Source organism: Dendropsophus ebraccatus, chromosome 4 (assembly GCF_027789765.1).
Source record: "Dendropsophus ebraccatus isolate aDenEbr1 chromosome 4, aDenEbr1.pat, whole genome shotgun sequence".
Taxonomy (NCBI): domain Eukaryota; kingdom Metazoa; phylum Chordata; class Amphibia; order Anura; family Hylidae; genus Dendropsophus; species Dendropsophus ebraccatus.
This window is the reverse complement of record NC_091457.1, coordinates 100575818-100597981: the sequence shown is the minus strand read 5'-3', so window position 1 is coordinate 100597981 and position 22164 is coordinate 100575818. Positions and strand designations below refer to the sequence as shown.

The 22164-nt window shown below is 42.6% G+C and overlaps 1 protein-coding gene across 2 annotated transcripts in view; it reads right to left on the bottom strand.

Annotated features, from left to right (window-relative positions):
• Positions 1-3001: 3001 nt before the first annotated feature.
• LDHD (lactate dehydrogenase D) overlaps positions 3002-22164 on the bottom strand; it is a 36969-nt gene continuing 17806 nt past the window's right edge. For both annotated transcript variants that reach the window (XM_069966460.1, XM_069966461.1), the window contains 7 exons: positions 18256-18415; positions 15949-16148; positions 15185-15313; positions 14870-14997; positions 13218-13308; positions 5978-6089; positions 3002-3247 (listed from right to left, as the gene is read on the bottom strand). In XM_069966460.1, coding sequence (XP_069822561.1) covers positions 3082-3247; positions 5978-6089; positions 13218-13308; positions 14870-14997; positions 15185-15313; positions 15949-16148; positions 18256-18415 — 986 coding nt within the window. In that variant the 3' untranslated portion in view covers positions 3002-3081. The remainder of the gene's footprint in view (positions 3248-5977; positions 6090-13217; positions 13309-14869; positions 14998-15184; positions 15314-15948; positions 16149-18255; positions 18416-22164) is intronic.

Genomic DNA, 22164 nt, shown 5'->3' with positions numbered 1-22164 from the left:
GTGTGACCCCCTGTATATCACTATGGCTGACCTCTATTTGACAGGTATCTTTATGGTGAATATTTAGTTAGAAACATAGAAGACTGTCAGCAGGAAAAGACCACCTGCTCCATCTAGTCTAGTTCTGAGTTGTTCAGGACATGGAGGCTGGAGACTGGCTGCATCCACTGCACACACAGGAGAAGCTTCCTTTGTATGTTTCAGAAATCACCCCAGGATCATGTAGGACATTAGGGAGAAGCTGCTGAGCCAGTGTGATAAATAACTCCCCTGGTATATGACTGGCCATTTATGAAGGAGTCGGAGTCGGTCCTGATAAAATTCTGGAGTTGGAGTCGGAGCTGCGGCTTACTGACTCCACAGCCCTGTTTTGTTCCAATATCTTGTGACTGATTTATTAAAATGTAGCACTGCCATAGTGATTGTATCTAAGAATAAAGTTTGCAAAATTGCGCAAGCATATTCATTTGGTGCTGACTAGACGTAGGCCTGCACCTGTTTGTGCCACTTTTTAAAAAGTCGCAAATGATAAATTGGGTGCTAATCCCAGATTGTTACTTTTGGGTGAATATTCAGAACAGGCAGATTAAAAAAAAGTTGCATCTAAAAAATATTTGCCTGTCGAATACTGGTTCATAAATAAAGCCAGCCTGGCCACAAAGACTAGACTAGGGACACAAAGTCACAAAGTCTAGACTAGGGATAGCTTCACACGTACCAGATTCGCAGAGAAATCCGCTGTGAATACTGGTACTGCCACTTCAATGGGGTTACATACCTGCAGCGGAATTTTATTACGCTGTGAGTATGTAACCTGGCCCCTTTAACCGCCCACAGCAAACATTACCTGCTCGGCGCCGCGGCTGCATGTGAGGCTCATGTCGGTCCCGCTCAGCCAATCAGTGCATGGCCCTGCCGCAGCCACTGATAGAGATGATTGAACAGTGCTGATGTTCAGGGTTGTACGAATTCGAACCATCGGTATTTGACTCGCGCAGTCTTCCCGTTCCGTGGGGAAGGTGGAGACAGCCCGAATCCCGCCTGGGCCATAGGTTGTATTCCTGTTTTCCAGGCGGGACTCATTCTGTCTTCACCTTTCCCATGGAACGGGAAGACTGCGGACGTCAAATACCGATGGTTTGAGTTCATACAAACCTGAACATGAGCTCTGTTCGATCATTTCTAGTCACTGATTGGCCGTGCAGGACCGATGGGAGCCTCACATGCATCTGCGGCGCCGAGCAGGTAATGCATGCTGCGGGGGGTTAAAGTGGCCGGGTTACATACTCACAGCGAAATGAAAATTCGTCTGCAGGTATGTAACCCCATTGAAGTGACAGTACCAGGATTCACAGCGGATTTCGCTGCAAACTCGTTGCGTGAAATTAACTGCAAATCAGGTACATGTGACGCTACCTTTAAATATTAAGTGTGCAGGGAAATCTCAAGTAGATCCTCACTGTCTCCTACCATCAAGGTCTTAGCATCAGTTGTATAGTGTATTTCAGCTTTATTATGTGCAACAAGGGGTCCTCCCCCTATTAATGAAAATGTGCATTGGTACTCTAGTTATTTTTTTCAGCCCCTGCATATAGAAATGTGGACTACGCTGGTATAGCCTAGCTTTTTTTCTGGTATATAATAATATGTGTATAAGTTATACATCGTCTATAGTGAAATAACCTGGACATCTCTTGGTGTATAATTCTATATCCATAGCTGGAATAAATTATACATCCATACTGGTATACCTTGGCATCAGCTGGTATATAGTTATGTACTGACCACATTGGTAAAATTTGGATATCTCCTTTACGTAAATACATGTGCAGCTTGAGGCTCTGTTAACACACAGTATTTTTGCTCAGTATTTTGGTCCTCCTATTGCAACCAAAACCTGGAGTGGATTGAAAACAGGCTATGTTCACACACTGTTGAAATTTATTGGATGGCCATCATTTAAGGGCAAATAAGTGGTGTTATTTTAAATCTGTGTTTTCAATACACTCCTGGTTTTGGTTGCAATATGAGGACCAAAATACTTAGCAAAAATACTGTGTGAACCCAGCCTTAGGCTGCATTCCCACGTTCCGTGATCCTGACGGATCACGGACGTGGAATGCATGTACCGGAGCCCCCCCGCGCCCGGACAGCATCTGTAATTAGATGCTGGGAGCGGGGGAGACTGTATTCATAAGCGCCGCGCTGTAGTAACAGCACTGCGCGGCTGCATCATTACAGCGCGGCGCTTATGAATACAGTCTCCCCCACTCCCAGCATCTAATTACAGATGCTGTCTGGGCGCGGGCGGGCTCCGGTACATGCATTCCACGTCCATGATCCGTCAGGATCATGGAACGTGGGAATGCAGCCTTTGTATGTATCCAAGACCTATGGACAAGGGGCCTATGTAAAGTACATACAAACATTTACAGTAGTAAATCACAGTTTCGACAATGTAATACAAGGTGGTTAAGTAAAATAATTTTCTATTTTTATTCATTTTTTTCCTATTGCTGAGTATTGCAAGTATACAGACAGGTTACATCTAATTCGCATATAGACAGAAATCCTATAGACATGTACACCTGCCTCAATCTCTTCTCTCCTCCATGCAGCTCAAGTATGTGTGAAAAAGGTCCTGACTAGGCCCGTATGCTCTGTTCGTACAGCTATCTTCTGAATACCTGTGTATTCACAGATTGGATGTAACATTTGATTTTGTATAACTGTTATACTTAAAGGGGTTATCCAGCGCTACAAAAACATGGCCACTTTTCCCCCTACTGTTGTCTCCAGTTCAGGTGCTCCATTTACTTCAATGGAACTGAGTTTCAAAACCCCACCCAAACTGGAGACAACAGAAGGGGGAAAGTGGACATGTTTTTGTAGTGCCGGATAACCCCTTTAAGTCAATGCCTGGGGGGGACTACAAAAAATTGTCCCACTACATGCCTTGGAGTGCTGAAGATTATCTTGCCTATGCAGCTGGATTGAGGAACCATTGTTCAATCATCCTGGTTGATTAGGTGTGCCAAAGTTAGGGATGTCATTGCTCTTCTATATTCTCTTTCTGTCCATTTAAACTACTTTTCCTGGGTTCATTAAATTCTTTGGATCAAACGTAGCTTTAATCTGCTTCATTGCTCCAATACCGACTTCTCCAATCTCCTCCTGCAGTAACCTACGCTTTCCTATGCCAATGCCATGTTCACCAGTGCAGGTTCCATTCAGGGCCAGAGCTCTCCTATAAGAAGGGACATTCATGAGGTGATTTTTCTGGAGACCCCCTCCCCCCCCACAAGTCATTTTACCACAGACCCACTACGACTTTCCTCCAGAAACCGCTCCACTCCTGTCCTCAGGTTCAGTGTGGGTTTTGCAACTAATGGTGCGTTTACACAGGCAGATTTATCTAAAAGATTTTGGATGCCAAAGCCAGGAATGGATTTGAAAAGAGGAGAAATCTCAGTCTTTTCTTTATGACCTGTTCCCTGTTTATGGTCTGTTCCTGGCTTTGGCTTCAAAAATCTGTCAGATAAATCTGCCTGTGTAAACGCACCATTAGTTCCACTGAAGTATATGGAGCAGAACTGTAAAACCACACACAACCTGAAGACAGGGGTGGTGCTGTTTTTTGTAGAAAGAAATTATTTGTGCTTTTTCTAATACTGGATAACCCCTTTAAGCTAAAAAGCTTAGAGAGAGAGAGAGAGAGACACACACACACACACACACACACACACACACTAACCTTTTCCTGCTCACATAGCTAAGAGTGTGTTGCAGTAAAGACAATCCTGTCCTATCCTGGAAGCCAAGGCTGTGTCTACACTTGCCTTGCAGTTTCTGTTCAAAACATAAACTATGCCTCATAGAGACTCTATCACACAGGAGATACTACTACAGACACTTGGAACCTATTCATTTAATGGGAAACTATTGTTTAAAGTGTCACTGTATTTGTTTTTTTGCAGAAATCAATAGTACAGGTGATTTTAAGAAACTTTGTAGTAGGTTTATTAGGCAAATATGCCATTATCTGCATTCAAAAAGACTTTCACCAGGTCCCCCCCCCCCCTCCTCTCTCTCATTCACTGCTCATTATCAGGAAATCTCGACTCTTTTACATCAGTCAAGCCCTGTGTAACCTATGGAGAGGGGAGGGAGATTAGTCACCAGCAGAGAACAGATTACACAGCGGGACCTGTGTGAAAGGGTATTCAGAGGTCAGAGAAGTCAGTGCTGACTTCTGAGGAGATAGCCTGGTGATGTAGCTGTAAATTAACTTTGTTGTCCTGTTTTGGTGCCTCATCTCCCTCCACCCCTCTTCTATCCATAGGAGAACTATGAAGACGGGGAAGAGCTTCAAACTGCTTTTTCATGAAAAAAATGCATTTTTCAGATAATAAACCCAATTACAAAGTTTCTGAAAATCGCCTGTACTATTGATTTCTGCAAAAAAAAAATGTAAACGGCAGGGACACTTTAAGACATGATGGCGACTCCTTAGAAATTTGGACCAGTGGGGTCCAGATGCTGAGAACAGTGCCCATTTATTCTACTGGGTAGTGCTCGGTTGTACCTGGGTAGCCAAATGTGTGGAGTGTAGATTTATAGAACTTTGGCCTGCTTGTTTTAGTGGAGGTGGAGGGCTTAGCCCTCGGACTTCAGACACCTCACTATAGCATATGATAAGATTCTTAAACTGTAACTGTCGTTTGAGAAAACTTTTGACATAGAGATTTAATTGTGAGAACAAGTTGGGAGAAGACTGCGCTAAGCATGGCCATTTCGTGGCTGTGTCACATGATAAGTCGGTTTCCTAATGTAAGTCTATGGAGCCCAAACTTTCACTGACATAGAGCAGGGAGCGGATTGCACTGCAGTGTGGTCCTCTCCTGCTTCGTTCTCACGATCAGTAACCGATCAAAATTTTTGACAAGTCAAAAGTTTTTTTTCAAACAACAGCTACACTTAAACATATAGTCCGATGAGGTCTGTTGGTCTCTATTGTGGTGTCTTATTACAGTGTTATATGGCAGAACCTGCAACGCAAATTTGAACATAACCCTATTTTCACTGTGAGATTTTATTTCATGCTCTCAGCAGGGTGAGGGGATCTCAGTCAGAACTGGTTATTACCCTCTAGTTATAAAGGCTGAAAGTTGCCATTCACTGAGTGAAGATCTTGGAGATTTATCAAACATGGTGTAAAGTGAACCTGGCTCAGTTGCCCCTAGCAACCAATCTGATTCCACCTTTTTTATTTTCCAAAGAGTCTGTGAGGAATAAAAGGTGTAATCTGATTGGTTGCTAGGGGCAACTGAGCCAGTTTCACTTTACACCATGTTTGATAAATCTTCCCCCTTGTGTGTGTGTGTGTGTATACAGTAGTAGTAGTATGATGATGGAGGGTGAAGGAGGATTAGAGAGGTAGTTCTATGATGATGGAGGGGCAGTAGGATGAAGAAGATAGTAGTATGATAATATGGGGTGCAGCTGCATCATATAGGTACAAACTACCAGTATATAAAGTCAGTCAGTAGAATGCTATCTCTGAGTCTCAGCCTGCACTTAGTGGGGTGTGTAATATACTGGGGACCTAATACCGGGACGTGTAATATATTGGGGACCTAATACTGGGGTGTGTAATGCTCCTTGTGTGTTGTTCTGACTGTAAATTCTAACTGGGAATTTTTGAACCCACACCCATGATAGGCCACACCCCATCGAGCCCACACCCACAATAAGTCCACACCTTTTTTAACGCTAACGTGTCCCTGGAAAAGATTTTCAAATGTTGGCAACTATGATAGATATATATATATATATATATATATATATATATATATATATATATATATATATGTATATGTGTGTGTGTAAAAGACAAAGCCCTTTATCTTTAGTTTCTGATGAGACTGATGTTCTTGCTAAGCATGACACATGTAGGTACTATGGGTGGGAGATTTACCTGGCCAGCCGGTCTGTGAAATCCTTCACTTTCCTCACTTCTTCCTCATCATTCAAGTCTAGCACCATAATGCAGTGGAAGTTCCCATCGCCAACATGTCCAGCTATAGGACCTGCCATAGACATGGTACAAGACATGAAATAATTTATATGCTATATTAGGCTGGGTTCACACTGCGTTTTTGCAACCCGTTTAACTGATCAGTTTTTTTTTACAGACAAAAAAAATAGACCACATTTCGTGTCTGTAAAAAAAAAAAAAACGGATCCATTTTTTTTTTTTATAATGGAAGTCAATGGAAAAACGGATGTACACAGTTGCATTCCTTTTTGCAATCCGTTTTTCATCTCTTTTTTTTTTTCATAAAACGGATTGCAAAAATGTAGTGGGAACCTAGCCTTACCTTAGGTGATCCCTGCCATGCAATACAGATTTATGTTCTTAATTTTAGCCTTCGCTAGAATGCCACCACCACCATGTATATCTGTAATAAATGGCATATGACATCTTTGTTATTAAAAGAGAAAACTTTATAGGATGGGAGATGACTTGGACTACAAGGCGCTGTAAGATAAGAGGATACTTTGACCCTAAACTGGTTAACTAGCGTAGAACCAATTGACCAAATTGCAGAACCATTAATTTTACCATAAAATGTGCAGAAAAACAGAAAACTAAATATTTGTGGGGTAATATTGATAAAAACAATAAAAAACTTAGCAAATTTTGTGGGGGTCTTATTTTTACACAGTGCATGTTACAGTAAGACTGATCTATATATATACATCTTTACTTCTGTGGGTCAGTACAGTTACAGCAATACCTAATTTATATAGCGTAACCTTCTATAATCTGCAATCTGTTTTTTCAATAACATTTATATTTTATTTATATTATACCATTATATTACAGTATTTTGGAAAATTCCACATGCAGCAGTGCCATTTTTTTGTTATTATAATTCATTCATTATTGTTTCTGGGAATTTTCCATACGTTTTGAAATCATTCTGTATTTTACTTATATACAGTACAGACCAAAAGTTTGGACACACCTTCTTTTTCAAAGAGTTTTCTGTATTTTCATGGCTATGAAAATTGTAGATTCACACTGAAGGCAAAACTATGAATTAACACATATGGAATTATATACTTAAAGAGTCACTGTCGTATTTTTTTTTTTTCCAGAAATCAATAGTCCAGGCGATTTTAAGAAACTTTGTAATTGGGTTTATTAGCCAAATCTGCCATTATCTGCATGTAAAAAGCCTTTTCCCAGGTCCCCCCCTCCTTCCTCTTTTTCATCCACTCTGAAAAATCTGAAAATTGTGACTTGTTGCAGGAGACGTCCCCTGTCTGTTCTAGGGAGAGGGGAGGGGGGAGGAGGAAGGAGGGAGTTAGCCGGCAGCAGAAAGCAGATAACAGAGGATTACAGGCACGGAGCTGGGTGACAGCTGTAATCCGAGCTCAGACAGGTCACTGGTGACTGTCACAGGAGATATCCCGTGAGGGATTTGTAGATTAACTCTTTGTTGTCCTGTTTTGGTCTTTTCTTTAGCTCTCTCCATAGGAGAACAATGAAGACAGGGGGGAGAGCTTCAAACTGCTTTTTCATGATAAAAATGCATTTTTCGGATAATAAACCCAATTACAAAGTTTCTTAAAATCGCCTGGACTATTGATTTCTGCAAAAAAAAAAAATTCACGACAGTGACACTTTAACAAAAAAGTGTGAAACAACTGAAAATATGTCTCATATTCTAAGTTCTTCAAAGTAGCCGCCTTTTGCTTTGATTACTGCTTTGCACTCTCTTGGAATTCTCTTGATGAGCTTTAAGAGGTAGTGACCGGAAATGGTTGTCACTTCCCAGGTGTGCCCTGTCAGGTTTAATAAGTGGGATTTCTTGCCTTATAAATGGGGTTGGGACCATCAATAGTGTTGTACAGAAGTCAGGTGGATACACAGCTGATATGCAAAAGAACACTGCAGAGACACCATCACATGTCTCGACGTCAGTGAACTAGCCAGACCTTCCCTCCGGGAAGGAACAACCAGTTCTCCAGTCAAGGAAACCACCTCAGCAAGATATCCATCCACAGACAGCTGTTTCAGGGTTTTTGCCCCTAATCAGTGTGGAGTAGGTTTCTGGCTCGTGGGAGCAATGGCTAGTAAGTGCATGCAAAAGGACGCTGGTTGACTTCAGGGAGATCCACCAAAACACCGCAGAGACACCATCACGTGTCTCAATGTCAGTGTATTCTAGAACATTGCCCCCTGGGAAATCAAATATGCAAAAGAACACTGCAGAGACACCATCACATGTCTCGACGTCAGTGAACTAGCCAGACCTTCCCTCCGGGAAGGAACAACCAAGCCAAAGGCGTTCTCCAGTCACGGAAACCACCTCAGCAAGGTATCCATCCACAGACAGCTGTTTTGGTGTCTCTGCAGTGTTCTTTTGCATATTTGATTTCCCAGGGGGCAATGTTCTAGAATACGCTGACGTTGAGACACGTGATGGTGTCTCTGCGGTGTTTTGGTTGATCTCCCTGAGGTCAACTAGCGTCCTTTTGGATACACAGCTGATAGTCCTACTGAATAGACTGTTAGAATTTCTATTATGGAAAGAAAAAAGCAGCTAAGTAAAGAAAAATGAGTGGGCATCATTACTTTATATTCTAGGTTCTTCAAAGTAGCCAACTTTTGCTTTGAATACTGCTTTGCACTCTCTTGGCATTCTTTTGATGAGCTTTAAGAGGTAGTGACCGGAAATGGTTGTCACTTCCCAGGTGTGCCCTGTCAGGTTTAATAAGTGGGATTTCTTGCCTTATAAATGGGGTTGGGACCATCAATTGTGTTGTACAGCAGTCCGGTGGATATACAGCTGATAGTCCTACTGAATAGACTGTTAGCTGCTTTTTTCTTGCCATAATACAAATTCTAACAGTCTATTCAGTAGGACTATCAGCTGTATATCCACCTGACTTCTGTACAACACAATTGATGGTCCCAACCCCATTTATAAGGCAAGAAATCCCACTTATTAAACCTGACAGGGCACACCTGGGAAGTGACAACCATTTCCAGTCACTACCTCTTAAAGCTCATCAAGAGAATGCCAAGAGTGTGCAAAGCAGTATTCAAAGCAAAAATTGGCTACTTTGAATAACCTATAATATAAAGTAATGATGCCCACTCATTTTTCTTTACTTAGCTGCTTTTTTCTTGCCATAATACAAATTCTAAGTAAAGAAAAATGAGTGGGCATCATTACTTTATATTATAGGTTATTCAAAGTAGCCAATTTTTTGCTTTGAATACTGCTTTGCACACTCTTGGCATTTTTTTTATGAGCCTGAAGAGGTAGTCACCGGAAATGGTCTTCCAACAGTCTTGAAGGAGTTCCCAGAGATGCTTAGCACTTGTTGGCCCTTTTGCCTTCACTCTGTGGTCCAGCTCACCCCAAATCATCTTGCAGCACCCCATCACTATCCTTCTTGCTCATATAGCCCTGACACAGCCTCAACGTGTGTTTGGGGTCATTGTCCTGTTGAAAACTAAATGATGGTCCAACTGAACGCAAACCGGATGGAATAGCATGCCGCTGCAAGATGCTGTGGTAGCCATGCTGGTTCAGTATGCCTTCAATTTTAAATAGATCCCCAACCATGTCACAATCAAAGCACCCCCACACCTCCTCCTCCATGCTTCACAGTGGGAACCAGGTATGTAGAGTCCATCCATTCACCTTTTCGCGTCGCACAAACACCGTGGTTAGAACCAATGATCTCAAATTTGGACTCATCAGACCAAAGAACAGATTTCCACTGGTACAATGTCCATTCCTTGTGTTCTTTCGCCCAAACAAGTCTCTTGTGCTTGTTGCCTGTCCTAAGCAATGGTTTCCTAGCAGCTATTTTACCATGAAGGCCTGCTGCACATAGTCTCCTGTCACCAGTTGTTGTAGAGATGTGTCTGCTGCTAAAACTCTGTGTGCCGCCATTGACCTGGTCTCTAATCTGAGCTGCTGCTAACCTGCGATTTCTGAGGCTGGTGACTCGGATGAACTTATCCTCCGCAGCAGCGGCGACTCTTGGTCTTCCTTTCCTGGGGCAGTCCTCATGTCAGCCAGTTTTTTTTGTAGCACTTGATGGTTTTTGCAACTGCACTTGGGGACACTTTCAAAGTTTTCCCAATTTTTTGGATTGACTGACCTTCCTTTCTTAACTTTTTTCTTTTTCTTTACTTAGCTGCTTTTTTCTTGCCATAATACAAATTCTAACAGTCTATTCAGTAGGACTATCAGCTGCGTATCCACCTGACTTCTGCACAACACAACTGATGGTCCCAACCCCATTTGAAAGGCAAGAAATCCTACTTATTACACCTAACGGGGCACAGCTGGGAAGTGACAACCATTTCCGGTGACTACCCCCTAAAGCTCATCAAGAGAATGCCAAGAAGTGTGAAAAGCAGTAATCAAAGCAAAAGGTGGCTACTTTGAAGAACCTAGAATATAAGACATATTTTTTGAGTTGTTTCACACTTTTTTGTTAAAGGAGAAGTCCAGCGACAATTTTTATTAAAGTATTGTATTGTCCCACAAAAGTGATAAAAATCCCCAATATACACTTATTAGGGAAATGCGCATAAAGTGCTTTTTCCTTGCACTTACTACTGCATCAAGGCTTCACTTCCTGGATAAAATGGTGATGTCACGACCCGACTCCCAGAGCTGTGCGGGCTGTGGCTGCTGGAGAGGATGATGTCAGGGGGACACTGAGGGAAACAGAGCACTGGAGGGACACTGAGCATCCCTCTGCCATCATCCTCTCCAGCTGCCACAGCCCGCACAGCTCTGGGAGTCGGGTCGTGACATCACCACTTTATCTAGGAAGTGAAGCCTTGATACAGTAGTAAGTGCAGGGAAAAAAGCACTTTATGAGTTTTTCCCATAATAAGTGTATATTGGTAAATAATATAACTTTTGGGGGGCAATACAATATTTTAATAATAATTTTCGTCTGACTTCTCCTTTAACCCCTAGACGACCCTGGACATAGGGTTACGTCATGGAAGTCTGTCCCCAGACGACCCATGACGTAACCTTACGTCCTGGGTGTTTCTCCTGCTATGAAGCGTGCTCCGGAGCGGAGCGTGCTTCATAGCAGGTGGGGGCCGGCTGCAAACAGCAGCCGGGACCTCACCGGTAATGACACGCTGCAGCGATCGCGCTGCCGCGTGTCATTAACCCCTTAAACGCCGTGATCGCGGCGTTTAAGTGTAAGTGACAGGGGGAGTCCCCTGTCACTTACCGATTGGGACCCCCGCAGTGCGGGGGTCCCGATCGTTGAAACGGACCGCCGGAGGTCTCTTACCTGCCTCCGTGCGGTCCGATCGGCGATCTGCTACACTGAGCCTGCACAGGCAGGCTCAATGAGCAGACTGCCGATAACACTGATCAATGCTATGCCTATGGCATAGCAATGATCAGTGTATAAATCAAAGTACTGTATGTAAAAGTCCCCCAAAGGGACTTCAAATGTGTAAAAAAAAAAAAGTTCAAAACACTAACACACAACCCCAAAGCCCCTCCCCCAATAAAAGTCTAAATCACCCCCCTTTCCCATTATATAAATAAAACATAAAAATAAATAAATAAACATATAATATACCGTAGCGTGCGTAATTGTCCGATCTATTAAAATATAACAAGCATCATTGTGATCGGTAAACGGCGTACACGAAAAGAGGGGAAAAAGTGCGCGGATTACAGATTTTATGTTACATTATATATTAAAAAAAATCAATAAAAAGTGATCAAAACGTCCGATCTTCACAAATATGGTATTAATAAAAACTAGAGATCATGGCGGAAAAAATGACACCCCATACAGCCCCGTAGGTGAAAAAATAAAACCGTTATAAGCGTCACAATAGGCCCATTTTATTAATATTTAATTGCCAAAAAAAAGGATTTCATAAAAAAATACATATATAACATTAGAGAATCTGTGTAACCTGCATATGGTTGTGTTCGGACTGACCTATAGAATAATAGTATCATGTCGCTGTTACCATATAGTGCATTACGTAGACACAGGAACCCCCCAAACGTTACCATATTGCATTCTTTTTTACGATTTCACCTATTTATATCTTCATAAACAATATATTTGGAATTCCATCATACATGTTATGGTAAAATGAAAGACGCCATTACAAAGTACAACTATTCCTGTAAAAAACAAGCACTTACATGGCTTGTAGATAGAAAACTGAGAGTGCTAGAGCTCTTAGAAGGGGAGGAGGGAAAAACGAAAACACTAAGATCAAAATTTGCGCGGTCCACTGGGTCATTTTGGGCCTGGTCCTCAAAGGGTTAAGTATATAATTCCACATGTGTTAATTCATAGTTTTGATACATTCAGTGTAAATCTACAATTTTCATACAGAAAACTCTTTGAATAAGAAGGTGTGTCCAAACTTTTGGTCTGTACTGTATTTATTTTTTTTTTACACTTTCTAAGTTCCCCTAGGAGACTGATATGCAACCATCATAAATGATTAATTTTGATAAATCTTGCATAATAGGTGTTTGTCTCATAGAAAACGTATTCTCCACATTTCCACCATCAGTTTTGAGTTTACCAACATATTTATGGAAGTTGAATTGCGGTTCCTGTGGGCAACAGGGAAGGTTTAGGCTGCATTCCTACGTTCCGTGATCCTGATGGATCACGGACGTGGAATGCATGTACTGGAGCCCCCCCCCCCCCCCGCGCCCGGACAGCATCTGTAATTAGATGCTGGGAGCGGGGGAGACTGTATTCATAAGCGCCACACTGTAGTAACAGCACCGCGCGGCTGATTCATTACAGCGCGGCGCTTATGAATATAGTCTCCCCCGCTCCCAGCATCTAATTACAGACACCGGCGCGGGGGGACTCCGGTACATGCATTCCACGTCCGTGATCCGTCAGGATCACGGAACGTAGGAATGCAGCCTTATTCTGTGAGCCATGAGACATGAGCGGCGCTTAATAGTGATGAAGGTTATAATAAGCACTGAAGGCCTAAACCGCATCTATACCACATTTATGGTATATTTTGTGGAGATGAAGAAAGGGCCTGTTTGATATGGTGCTCTTTACAGTATATTTGTGCTGTTTGATCATGCTGACACAAACATGTTGATGTGATCACACTGTGACCTGTACATCACTGACACGTTCTTTACCTGTGAGACATGACGTCATGAGATCTTTCTTAGTGTCCACTATGATTTGGGGAAGTTTGGAAATAGGAACACACACATCAGTTGCATAACCCTAAAACAAAGATGAGAAACTGAAAAAGTGTATATTAATCTATATAATTCATTTTTTTTAAGCCAAAGCCAGGAATGGATTTGAAAAGAGGAGAAATCTCAGTCTTTCCTATCTGACCTGTTCTCTGACCTGTAGTCTGTTCTTGGCTTTGGCTTCAAAGATCTGTCAGATAAATCTCTCTGTGTTAATGCACCATTAGGAGAAACATACAAAACTAGCCCAGAGTTAGCTCAGAAAGGCTGGAATCAGATTTTAGCATCTTCTGTATTTTGCATAGTCACACTTCAATGTTTCCAGGGTTAAGGTGGCTATGCAATGATAGTCTGTCTGACAGTTATCTCTTCTGTCCTCCCTTTACACATCAACGTTCAGCACTAACAAACATTCATGGAGAGGGTTAAGCCACCCATACACTTTATACAATTGACTGGTTTGGTTGACATACTAACAAAGTGTATGCTCAGGATAGAGGTCATCAATATCAGAGGGACTGCAACACCCAGTGCTCTACTGATCAGCTGGCTGACAAAGCCGCAGCACCTGCATGTGTTGTGGTCATGATGGGATACTGCACCTCAGATTTTAGGAGATCCTCACTAGAATTCCTTTCTTTTTCACATTTAAAAACATATTTATTCATAAATATAAAACAATAGGGAGGAAATACAGAAAGCAAATCGAATCCATTTCTTAATCCAACAGTTTATGCTCAAAAACTTCCAAGGTAGCTGAAAACAATTCTCCAAATACAGAAGACCGGGGCAGAACCCATCCTACCCCTTATTAAAGCTTTTGATACTTACCCCCTCCTCTCGGTGATGTTCCGGATACCATTCGCGTTGCAGAGAAATCCCGGCCGCCCATCTTTGATTTCATCATGCTAATGAGCAGAGATGATTCCAACGTCCATAGGAAATTAATAAATAGTGGTATCGAGCGCTGGAGCGCTGTGGGCCGTTCCCCTGCTCCTCCTGGCCCAGCGACTCCTTTTCCCTACGGTTGGGGAAAGGAGTCGCCGGGTCAGAAGGAGCACGGGACCGGCCCCTGGAGGCCACCAGCCCATTCTGGCATTTGCCAGAAGTGCCCTATAGCCAGTCCGGTCCTGCATGTCACCAAGCACGCTGGACACATGAGGGGAGATTTATCAAACATGGTGTAAAATGAAACTGGCTCAGTTGCCCCTAGCAACCAATCAGATTCAATCTTTCATTTCCCAAAGAGTCTGTGAGGAATGAAAAGTGGAATCTGATTGGTTGCTAGGGGCAACTGAGCCAGTTTCACTTTACACCATGTTTGATAAATCTCCCCTATGGAGCACTCAGAAGCATGACTTAGGGCAAGCTTACAACATGTTTTTTTTTCTTTTACATAAAATATAGTGTTATTTGTCACAGCCCTGGGTCTAGTCCATCTGGGAACTCCTGAATGCACTGAACTCTAGGGCTGGGAGAGAATTGGAGGTCTACACATTCTTATAACCTCTGCATTGCTTCAGCATGAATGTATAATACTGTGCTGTATAATTATACCATAATATTATACTTAAGGATGTAAAACTCACCCTGCACCCAGGACGCAAACCGAGGGCGGCATACCATGCATTGTGTCTTGCTGTCCACAACTTGTTCCTCTGTTCCTGATCACTTGCCCAAGTAAAGTCTGATCCTCCGTTTAGTTGAGTTATTTCCTCTGCAAAAAAGTAAAAGTATAGAGGACACAGCACTGAGTATATGATACAGATGAGGGAAGGGCATCACTGTGTGGGATTATTAAAGAATCAAGTATAGATGAGGGGAGTATGATGTGCGAGATGAGTGATGTGCATATGGAACAGATTAGGGGAGTAGAGCACTGTGTATACAAGCAAGACTCCTACCTGTCTGCTGTACTTGCTCCTTCACTCCAGTCTCTGTACCATGGAACTCCAAGAAGAGTGTGGGCAACACAGTATAACTAAGGCCATTGAATTTGTTGCAGGCATCAATCATGACATCATCTAAGAACTCTGCAGGCAGACACAGAATAGCATGGCATACATAGAGTCAGTGCAATAACATCTATGAGTTCCAATCACTTTTTTTTGTAGCTAAGGCTGGGTTCACACTATGTTTTTGCAATCCGTTTTTTCCAAAAAACGGATGCCATTGTGTGTATCTGTTTTGATCCCTTTTTCCTTTGACTTCCATTATAAAAAAAAAAAAAAAACAGCTCAGAAACGGACAAAAATTAGGTCGACTACATTTTTGTGTACTTTAAAAAAAACTGATCCATTTTGATCCGTTTTTTTTTTACAATGGAAGTCAATGGAAAAACAGATCAAAACGGATGCACACACATGCATCCGTTTTTTTGCAAAAAACGGATTGAAAAATTGGATTGCAAAAACATAGTGTGAACCCAGCCATACAAGGGACACTATTAAGCCAAGCTGTAGACTTGTACCTGGCTGCTTGGTGCAGGGTGACTGTACTGCAATGTTGTCGGTGCTTCCCTGATTTCATAATGTCTCACTCGTACTGTGTTTCGTACTGTGTGCACTGTCCCAGCACACGCCTGAAGAGACCTTATCACATAGGATGCATGTGCTTAGACAGTGCCCAGAGGTGATAGACCCAGACAACAGTGACCGAGACAACTCACCAATCCTGGCAATGGGAATTCCACATTGTAGAATCTGTACTGTGCTGTCTACTGCTGCCTGTACACTGGGGAAGCTGCATAATGCAGAAACAGTGGCCTCCGGCACTCCGTAAAGACGCAGTGTGGTTTTGGTTATAATCCCCAATGTCCCCTCTGAGCCCACAAACAGGCTAGTCAGGTTGTATCCAGCCGACGTCTTCCTGTCAAAAGACCAATGTAGATACTAGTTATATAGTGCTGGGAAAAAGTATTCACCCCTTTCCACTGTATACCTCATTGAGGGCTTTGTTTTATTAAAAACTTCTGTCTAAGGGCCATATTCCAACGGACGATTATCGTGAAATCGTTCAAATCTAAACGATAATCATTCGTTTGAATAGCAGTTAACGACTAACGACCGAACGAGAAATTGTTGATCGTTCAATAAGACCTGGACCTATTTTTTATAGTTGCTCGTTCGCAAATCGTTCGCATTGAATAAGACATCGTTCGTTCACAGTAGTGACGAACGCAAATAGCGACGACAAGACGACCGCAAGAACGATCATAAGTAACGATTATCTTTCCAAGTAAATGGATGGGTGAACGATTTCAGGACTTTCGTAATAGCGGTCGTTTGGATCGTTTATCGTTAACGATTATGCGAACCATAATCGTTCCATAGAATAGGGCCCTAAGTCCCCTGAGGATAAAAAGTTGCCTCTTTGGGCTTGAAGTGCCCTTTAAAACACCCACTATTTTTTAGGTTTCCACTAGGATAAGCAAATAAACAGTAAGCTTCACACGTAACATATTCCCAGCTGATTGCTCGCTGTGAATTCGCAGAGAAACCGCTGCGGATACTTGCCTATTTACTTCAATAGACTTGCAGCGGGATTGTCATTCCCCCTCCCTCGCACTGATTGGCTGACCACCGGGAGCCCCTAAAGCAAGCCGGAGCGGGGACCTGGTACAGTATGTTCCCGGGCTATGGGGGTTATTGGCAATGAGTTTCACATAGTATTTCAGCCCAGTGAAGTAAATGGGCAAGTATCTGCAGCGGATTCTGCTGCAAATCTGCAGTGAGAAATCTGCTGGGGATACGTTACGCATTAAGCTACCCTAATAAGGAAGCGAAGCACTTCATTAGCTCGGCAGTTGGCTTATCAGCCGGCTGCCTTTTAACTCAGTGCTGCTCTGGGTGCCAGAAAAAGCTGGATCCAGTCCTTGAAAACTGGGAAAAGTTTCCCAGGAGTACACCCAACTTTTCCAGGCACCAGGGGAGGAGCGGCATGGAGTTAGAGTATCACTGTCCTTTGGAAAAACGTCTGACGTGTCATAGAGACATGTCAAATGTTTTGATTGGACCGGGTCTGAGTGTTCAAACCTGTACCGATCATGAGAACAAGCTGGGAAAAGACAGCGCTAAGAATGAGCCTCTTCCGGCTCTGTCACGTGATCAGTCAGGTTCTGTAAGTCTATGGAGCCTGATCAAGTGACACAGGGCAGACGCGTTGCAGTGCGGTCCTCTTTGCACTCGTTCTTATGATCGGTACGGGTCTGAACACTCAGACCCGGATGGATCAAACTTTTGACATGTCAAAAGTTTTTCCAAACAGTGACACTTTAAAGGCAGCCAGCTAATAAGCCGACTGCCGAGCTAGCAAAGCTATTTGCTTCATTATGACTGTATATTCGCTCATCTCTAATTTAAACTGCATCCACCTAAGGCTGGGTTTACACTGTTTTTTCTAAATCCGTTTAACGTATATGTTTTATAAAAAAAATGGATGCATTTGTGTGTAATCTGTTTGGATCTGTTTTTCCCTTGACTTCCATTATATAAAAAAAACGGATCGAAATGGATTTTTTTTTTAACGGGAAAAAAATTATGGTTGACTACATCGTTAAAAGTAACCAATTAAAAACGGATACGTTGAACGGATTGCAAAAACGCAGTGTTAACCCAGTCTAAACAGTTAATATTCCACAATCCATGATCACACAGATACTTCAATGGAACCAAGCTACAAAACCACACCCTGCTGGGTGCAGTTTGTGGAAGAAAGCGGCCATGTTTTTCTAAGCTGAGTTAACCACTTTAAATTATATATTAGTTCTCCAGTCCTGAACAATCTCCATTCACCCCTTTAACATCTCAAACCACCACAAATATTTGGAAATGATTGGGCCCACATTTGTCTGTCAATTCATGAATAGATCACACAATAGATGAACTGAACAGCTTGGACAACACTCAAGACACTACCTTTTAAAAATCTTTAGTTGTGTTTGCCCTGCTCATGTTCTCCAGTATGTATACCACACCTGAAGCTTCTCTCTTTTCCTGCTGTGTTCAGCACTCGACCATCAGGCAGAACAACTTCCATATTGATGACATTGTCACGCATTGTGCCATACCGTACGGCATTGGTACCTGATGCACTGGTAGCCGCCATGCCACATAGAGAGGCATCAGCTCCTGGATCTAGGAAACCCCAAGAAAAAAAATATGACACTGAACCTCACATTCACAAGCCTGGTGTTCACTCAAAGGCTATCTTCACACAACGTACAAGCGGCCGTAGTTTAGCATGTTCCTACAGCTGACATCGCAATATCAGCCGTAGGAACATTATTTTCGCTCAGCATTGACTTCTGTCCCCTTTGGGTGTGTCCTGTAATAAAATTCCATTGACTTTAATACAAAGGATGGGTCAAAAAAAAAAGGACTGTGTGTGAATGTAAGCTATGTACCGGGGTGGGCTCCCCAGGATACAGCAATCGACTCCAACACCAGTTTAAACAAAACTGTACTTTACTGAAACGTGCAGAGGTACTAAAGGTAATAACATACAATCAAGCTTAAAGGGGTACTCCGGCCCTGATAAAAAAACAATCAATTATAAACATACTTTTCACACTCACCATCTCTACTGAGTTTGTCTCCATTTGAATTTCCCGCTGTTTGCAGGTCCCAGAAACTCTAGTTGGTGTCTTCATTTTCTCTTCGCTTCCTGGTTTGGGCTTTCCCATGATGCACTTTGTCTCCTGTGATGTCTAACTGACTCTGTAAAACTGTTAGATGGCTTACATCTTGCTCAGCCAATCAGAGCTGAGCAACCTGAGTCATCTGACAAAGGTAGGCTGGCCTAACAGGGCTTAGATCCGCCTCCCTCTTAATGATGTCATTGTCACAAAATGGCTGCCACAGAGCAGCCTGGGGTCAACAGTCATTAGGTAAGAATGAGTCACTTCCTGGTGGGGGATTGAGGGGGGAAAAGATAGGGAAGGGGGCAGATGGGTGATTGAAGCATATTACAGTTAAGTTATATAACTTTGTAATGTGTTTCAATTACTGAGAAAAAGCTTTTCGCTGGAGCACCCCTTTAAGCCCCCGGAAATATGTTGTATAAATACAAACATACTAAGTTTACCTACTAGTGGGTTTGAATAGGTCGGCCGCCATATACCTATTAACCTATTAAATACTCATGAACAATTAGATATGGGAGCATCTCATGGGCATTTGCGGTGTAGCACAGCAGCTTACAATCTTATAAACTATTTAAACTGTTATCAAACCACAAATAACAATAAACAAAACAAATGGCCGAGTATGCTGTGATGCTCCTTTCAGGGCTGTGGAGTCGGAGCTAGTTTTGGCTGGAGTCGGAGTTGGAGTCGGAAAAAAAACGTAGAATTGAATTTTGATATAAATTTTACAAGTTTTGCTCATGAATATATATTATGAGCAACATTCTAATAGGGTGTTTTTTTGTTTTTTTTAAATGTCTGGCGTAAGGGGTTTTGTTTGGAATGTCAGAGGGATGGCAGATACAGTAGGTTGAAGCGCGCAATAATAACTGATGTAATTAATAGAAACACACTGCACTCCAGAGACTCTGGGGCAACTAAAAAGATCCTGGGCACAGGTGGAGTTTCATACAACCTACTCTGCTTATTCTTCTGGCATTTCTGTTTTCATTCACAACCGGATCAGTTTCCAATTAAAAGAGGTTAAGAAAGATGTAAGTTTTACTTTTGATGTAAAAGATGTAAATTTATACTTTTACATGTGACTCTTGAGGGTGTTGACACTATTTTGGCCTTTGTTTATATTCCCCCTCCCTATAATGATGAAGTTCTGTTCTAGTTACACTGACCCGCTTTATTAAGGACAAGCAGTTTGAGGACTTATACATCCTGGGCGACTTTAATTGTGTGATGGACACAGGTTTGGATAGGAAGACCTCGGGATTGTGTGTACGCCCTGGAACTACCCCGTTAAACAGAATATGTACAGAGATGGGGTGGATAGATGCCTGGCGTAGACTGAATCCCGATAGAATATCCTTTACGTGCTATAGCGCTTCCCATGACGCAGCGTCTAGAATCGACAGTGCTTTGTAATGATACCGCGATGAAACACATAAAGAGTATTAAGTTCGAGCCTAAGACCATTTCTGATCATGCCCCGCTGCTAGTGCATGTACAGGGTGTAAGGAAAAAGGAGTCCTCCTCCGTGTTCAGAGTCAGCCCTTATTGGCTTACGATTCTGAACATGAACGAGCTTATTATGAAAGATATAAAAGAATTTTGGTCCATTAATGGGGGATCCACTGATTTATTGACAGTTTGGGACACCTTGAAGGCATACCTTAGAGGTATCCTCTTCAAACATATTTCTTACAGGAAAAAGATCTTTGCACGGAAGGAGGCTGACTTAAGTAAAGAAGTTGAGGTAGCGTCCCAGGAGTATAGTCAGGGGAAGTCGCAGGCGGAGTGGGTGAGGCTTCAGCATATTACGTGGTCAGCAGAGTAGGCAGGAGATAACAGTATTAAAGAGGGCGGAGGGCGGTTTTATTTATGAGAGACAACTTTTTGAACAAGAATTTGTTAATTATTTTCAGAAGGTATATACTGTAGCTCTGAGAGTGGAGCAACCGAGGAGGAGATTGACTTCTTTTTGGAATCTGTGGGACTTCCTGTCCTATCGGAAGAAAAGAGAAGTGCGCTTAACCAAGAAATCTCCTTGCAGGAGATTGAGGAGGCTCTCAAATCCTTCTCGGCAAACTCTTCCCCTGGAGGGGACGGTTTGCCATTCCAGGTATGCAGGAACTTTTCGGGTGCTGTCCTGCCCATGCTATGGGAGGTTCTGAATGAATCCTGTGAGCGGGAGATATTGCCGCAATCTATGAGGGAGGCCCATATTATTTTGATTAAGAAAAAAAGATGATGAGGATCCGAATGACATGGACTCGTATCGCCCTATTTCACTATTAAACACAGACGTAAAAATTTTTGCTAAAGTAATGGCCAAGAGGCTAGCCAGTGTGATAAAAGATCTGGTAGGGGAGGAACAGGGGGGATTTATCCCAGGCCGTACGATCCACGATAACCTGTTAGGAGTGTTTGCTAACATTCAGTATAGCGCCCGAGGGACGTGCTCTGTCCTGTCTCTAGACGCCATGAAGGCATTTGACAGGGTAGAGTGGGACTTCCTATGGCGTACAATTGGTAGAATGGGCCTGGGTCAGCATTTTGTAGATCTCATAAGGGTCCTGTATAGTTTTCCGACTGCTAGGATCCTGTTTAATGATTCTGCCTCTTGTCCTTTTCCCTTAAGTAGAGGAACCCGGCAGGGTTGCCCGCTCTCCCCACTTTTATTTGCTTTATATATTGAGCCTCTTGCGGCGTGGGCATGACAGCACCCGGGATTTAGTGGTTATGGTCCTGGAGAGAAAAATAATAAAATACTGCTTTATGCAGATGACGTTTTGTTGTTTGTAACAGATCCGGTTAGAGTAATGCCTGAAATTATTAATGCCCTTAGTTATTATGAAAAACTTTCTGGCCTTCGGATTAATTGGAAGAAATCCTCGCTTCTCCCTTTGGATGAGGAGATCATCACCCGGATAGAGTCTTTGCATATTTTACGTAAATCTGATACGCTAGAATACTTGGGGATCAGAATCAGAGCAGATTGTACAGCGTACAGAAGACAGAATTTGCATCCCTTCCTGCAGGGACTGAAGAGCCGTATTAAGATATGGAACCAACTCCCTGTTGGAATGGCAGACCGACCGTATTGCCATCATCAGAATGGTGATTCTTCCCCAGATCCTGTTTTTCTTTTCTGCCTCCCCAGTATGGATAAGTAACAACTGGTTAAAAAGATTGTAAGTACTATTGGGTAGCCTGATCTGGGGGAGGAAACGAGTGCGAATAAAGTAT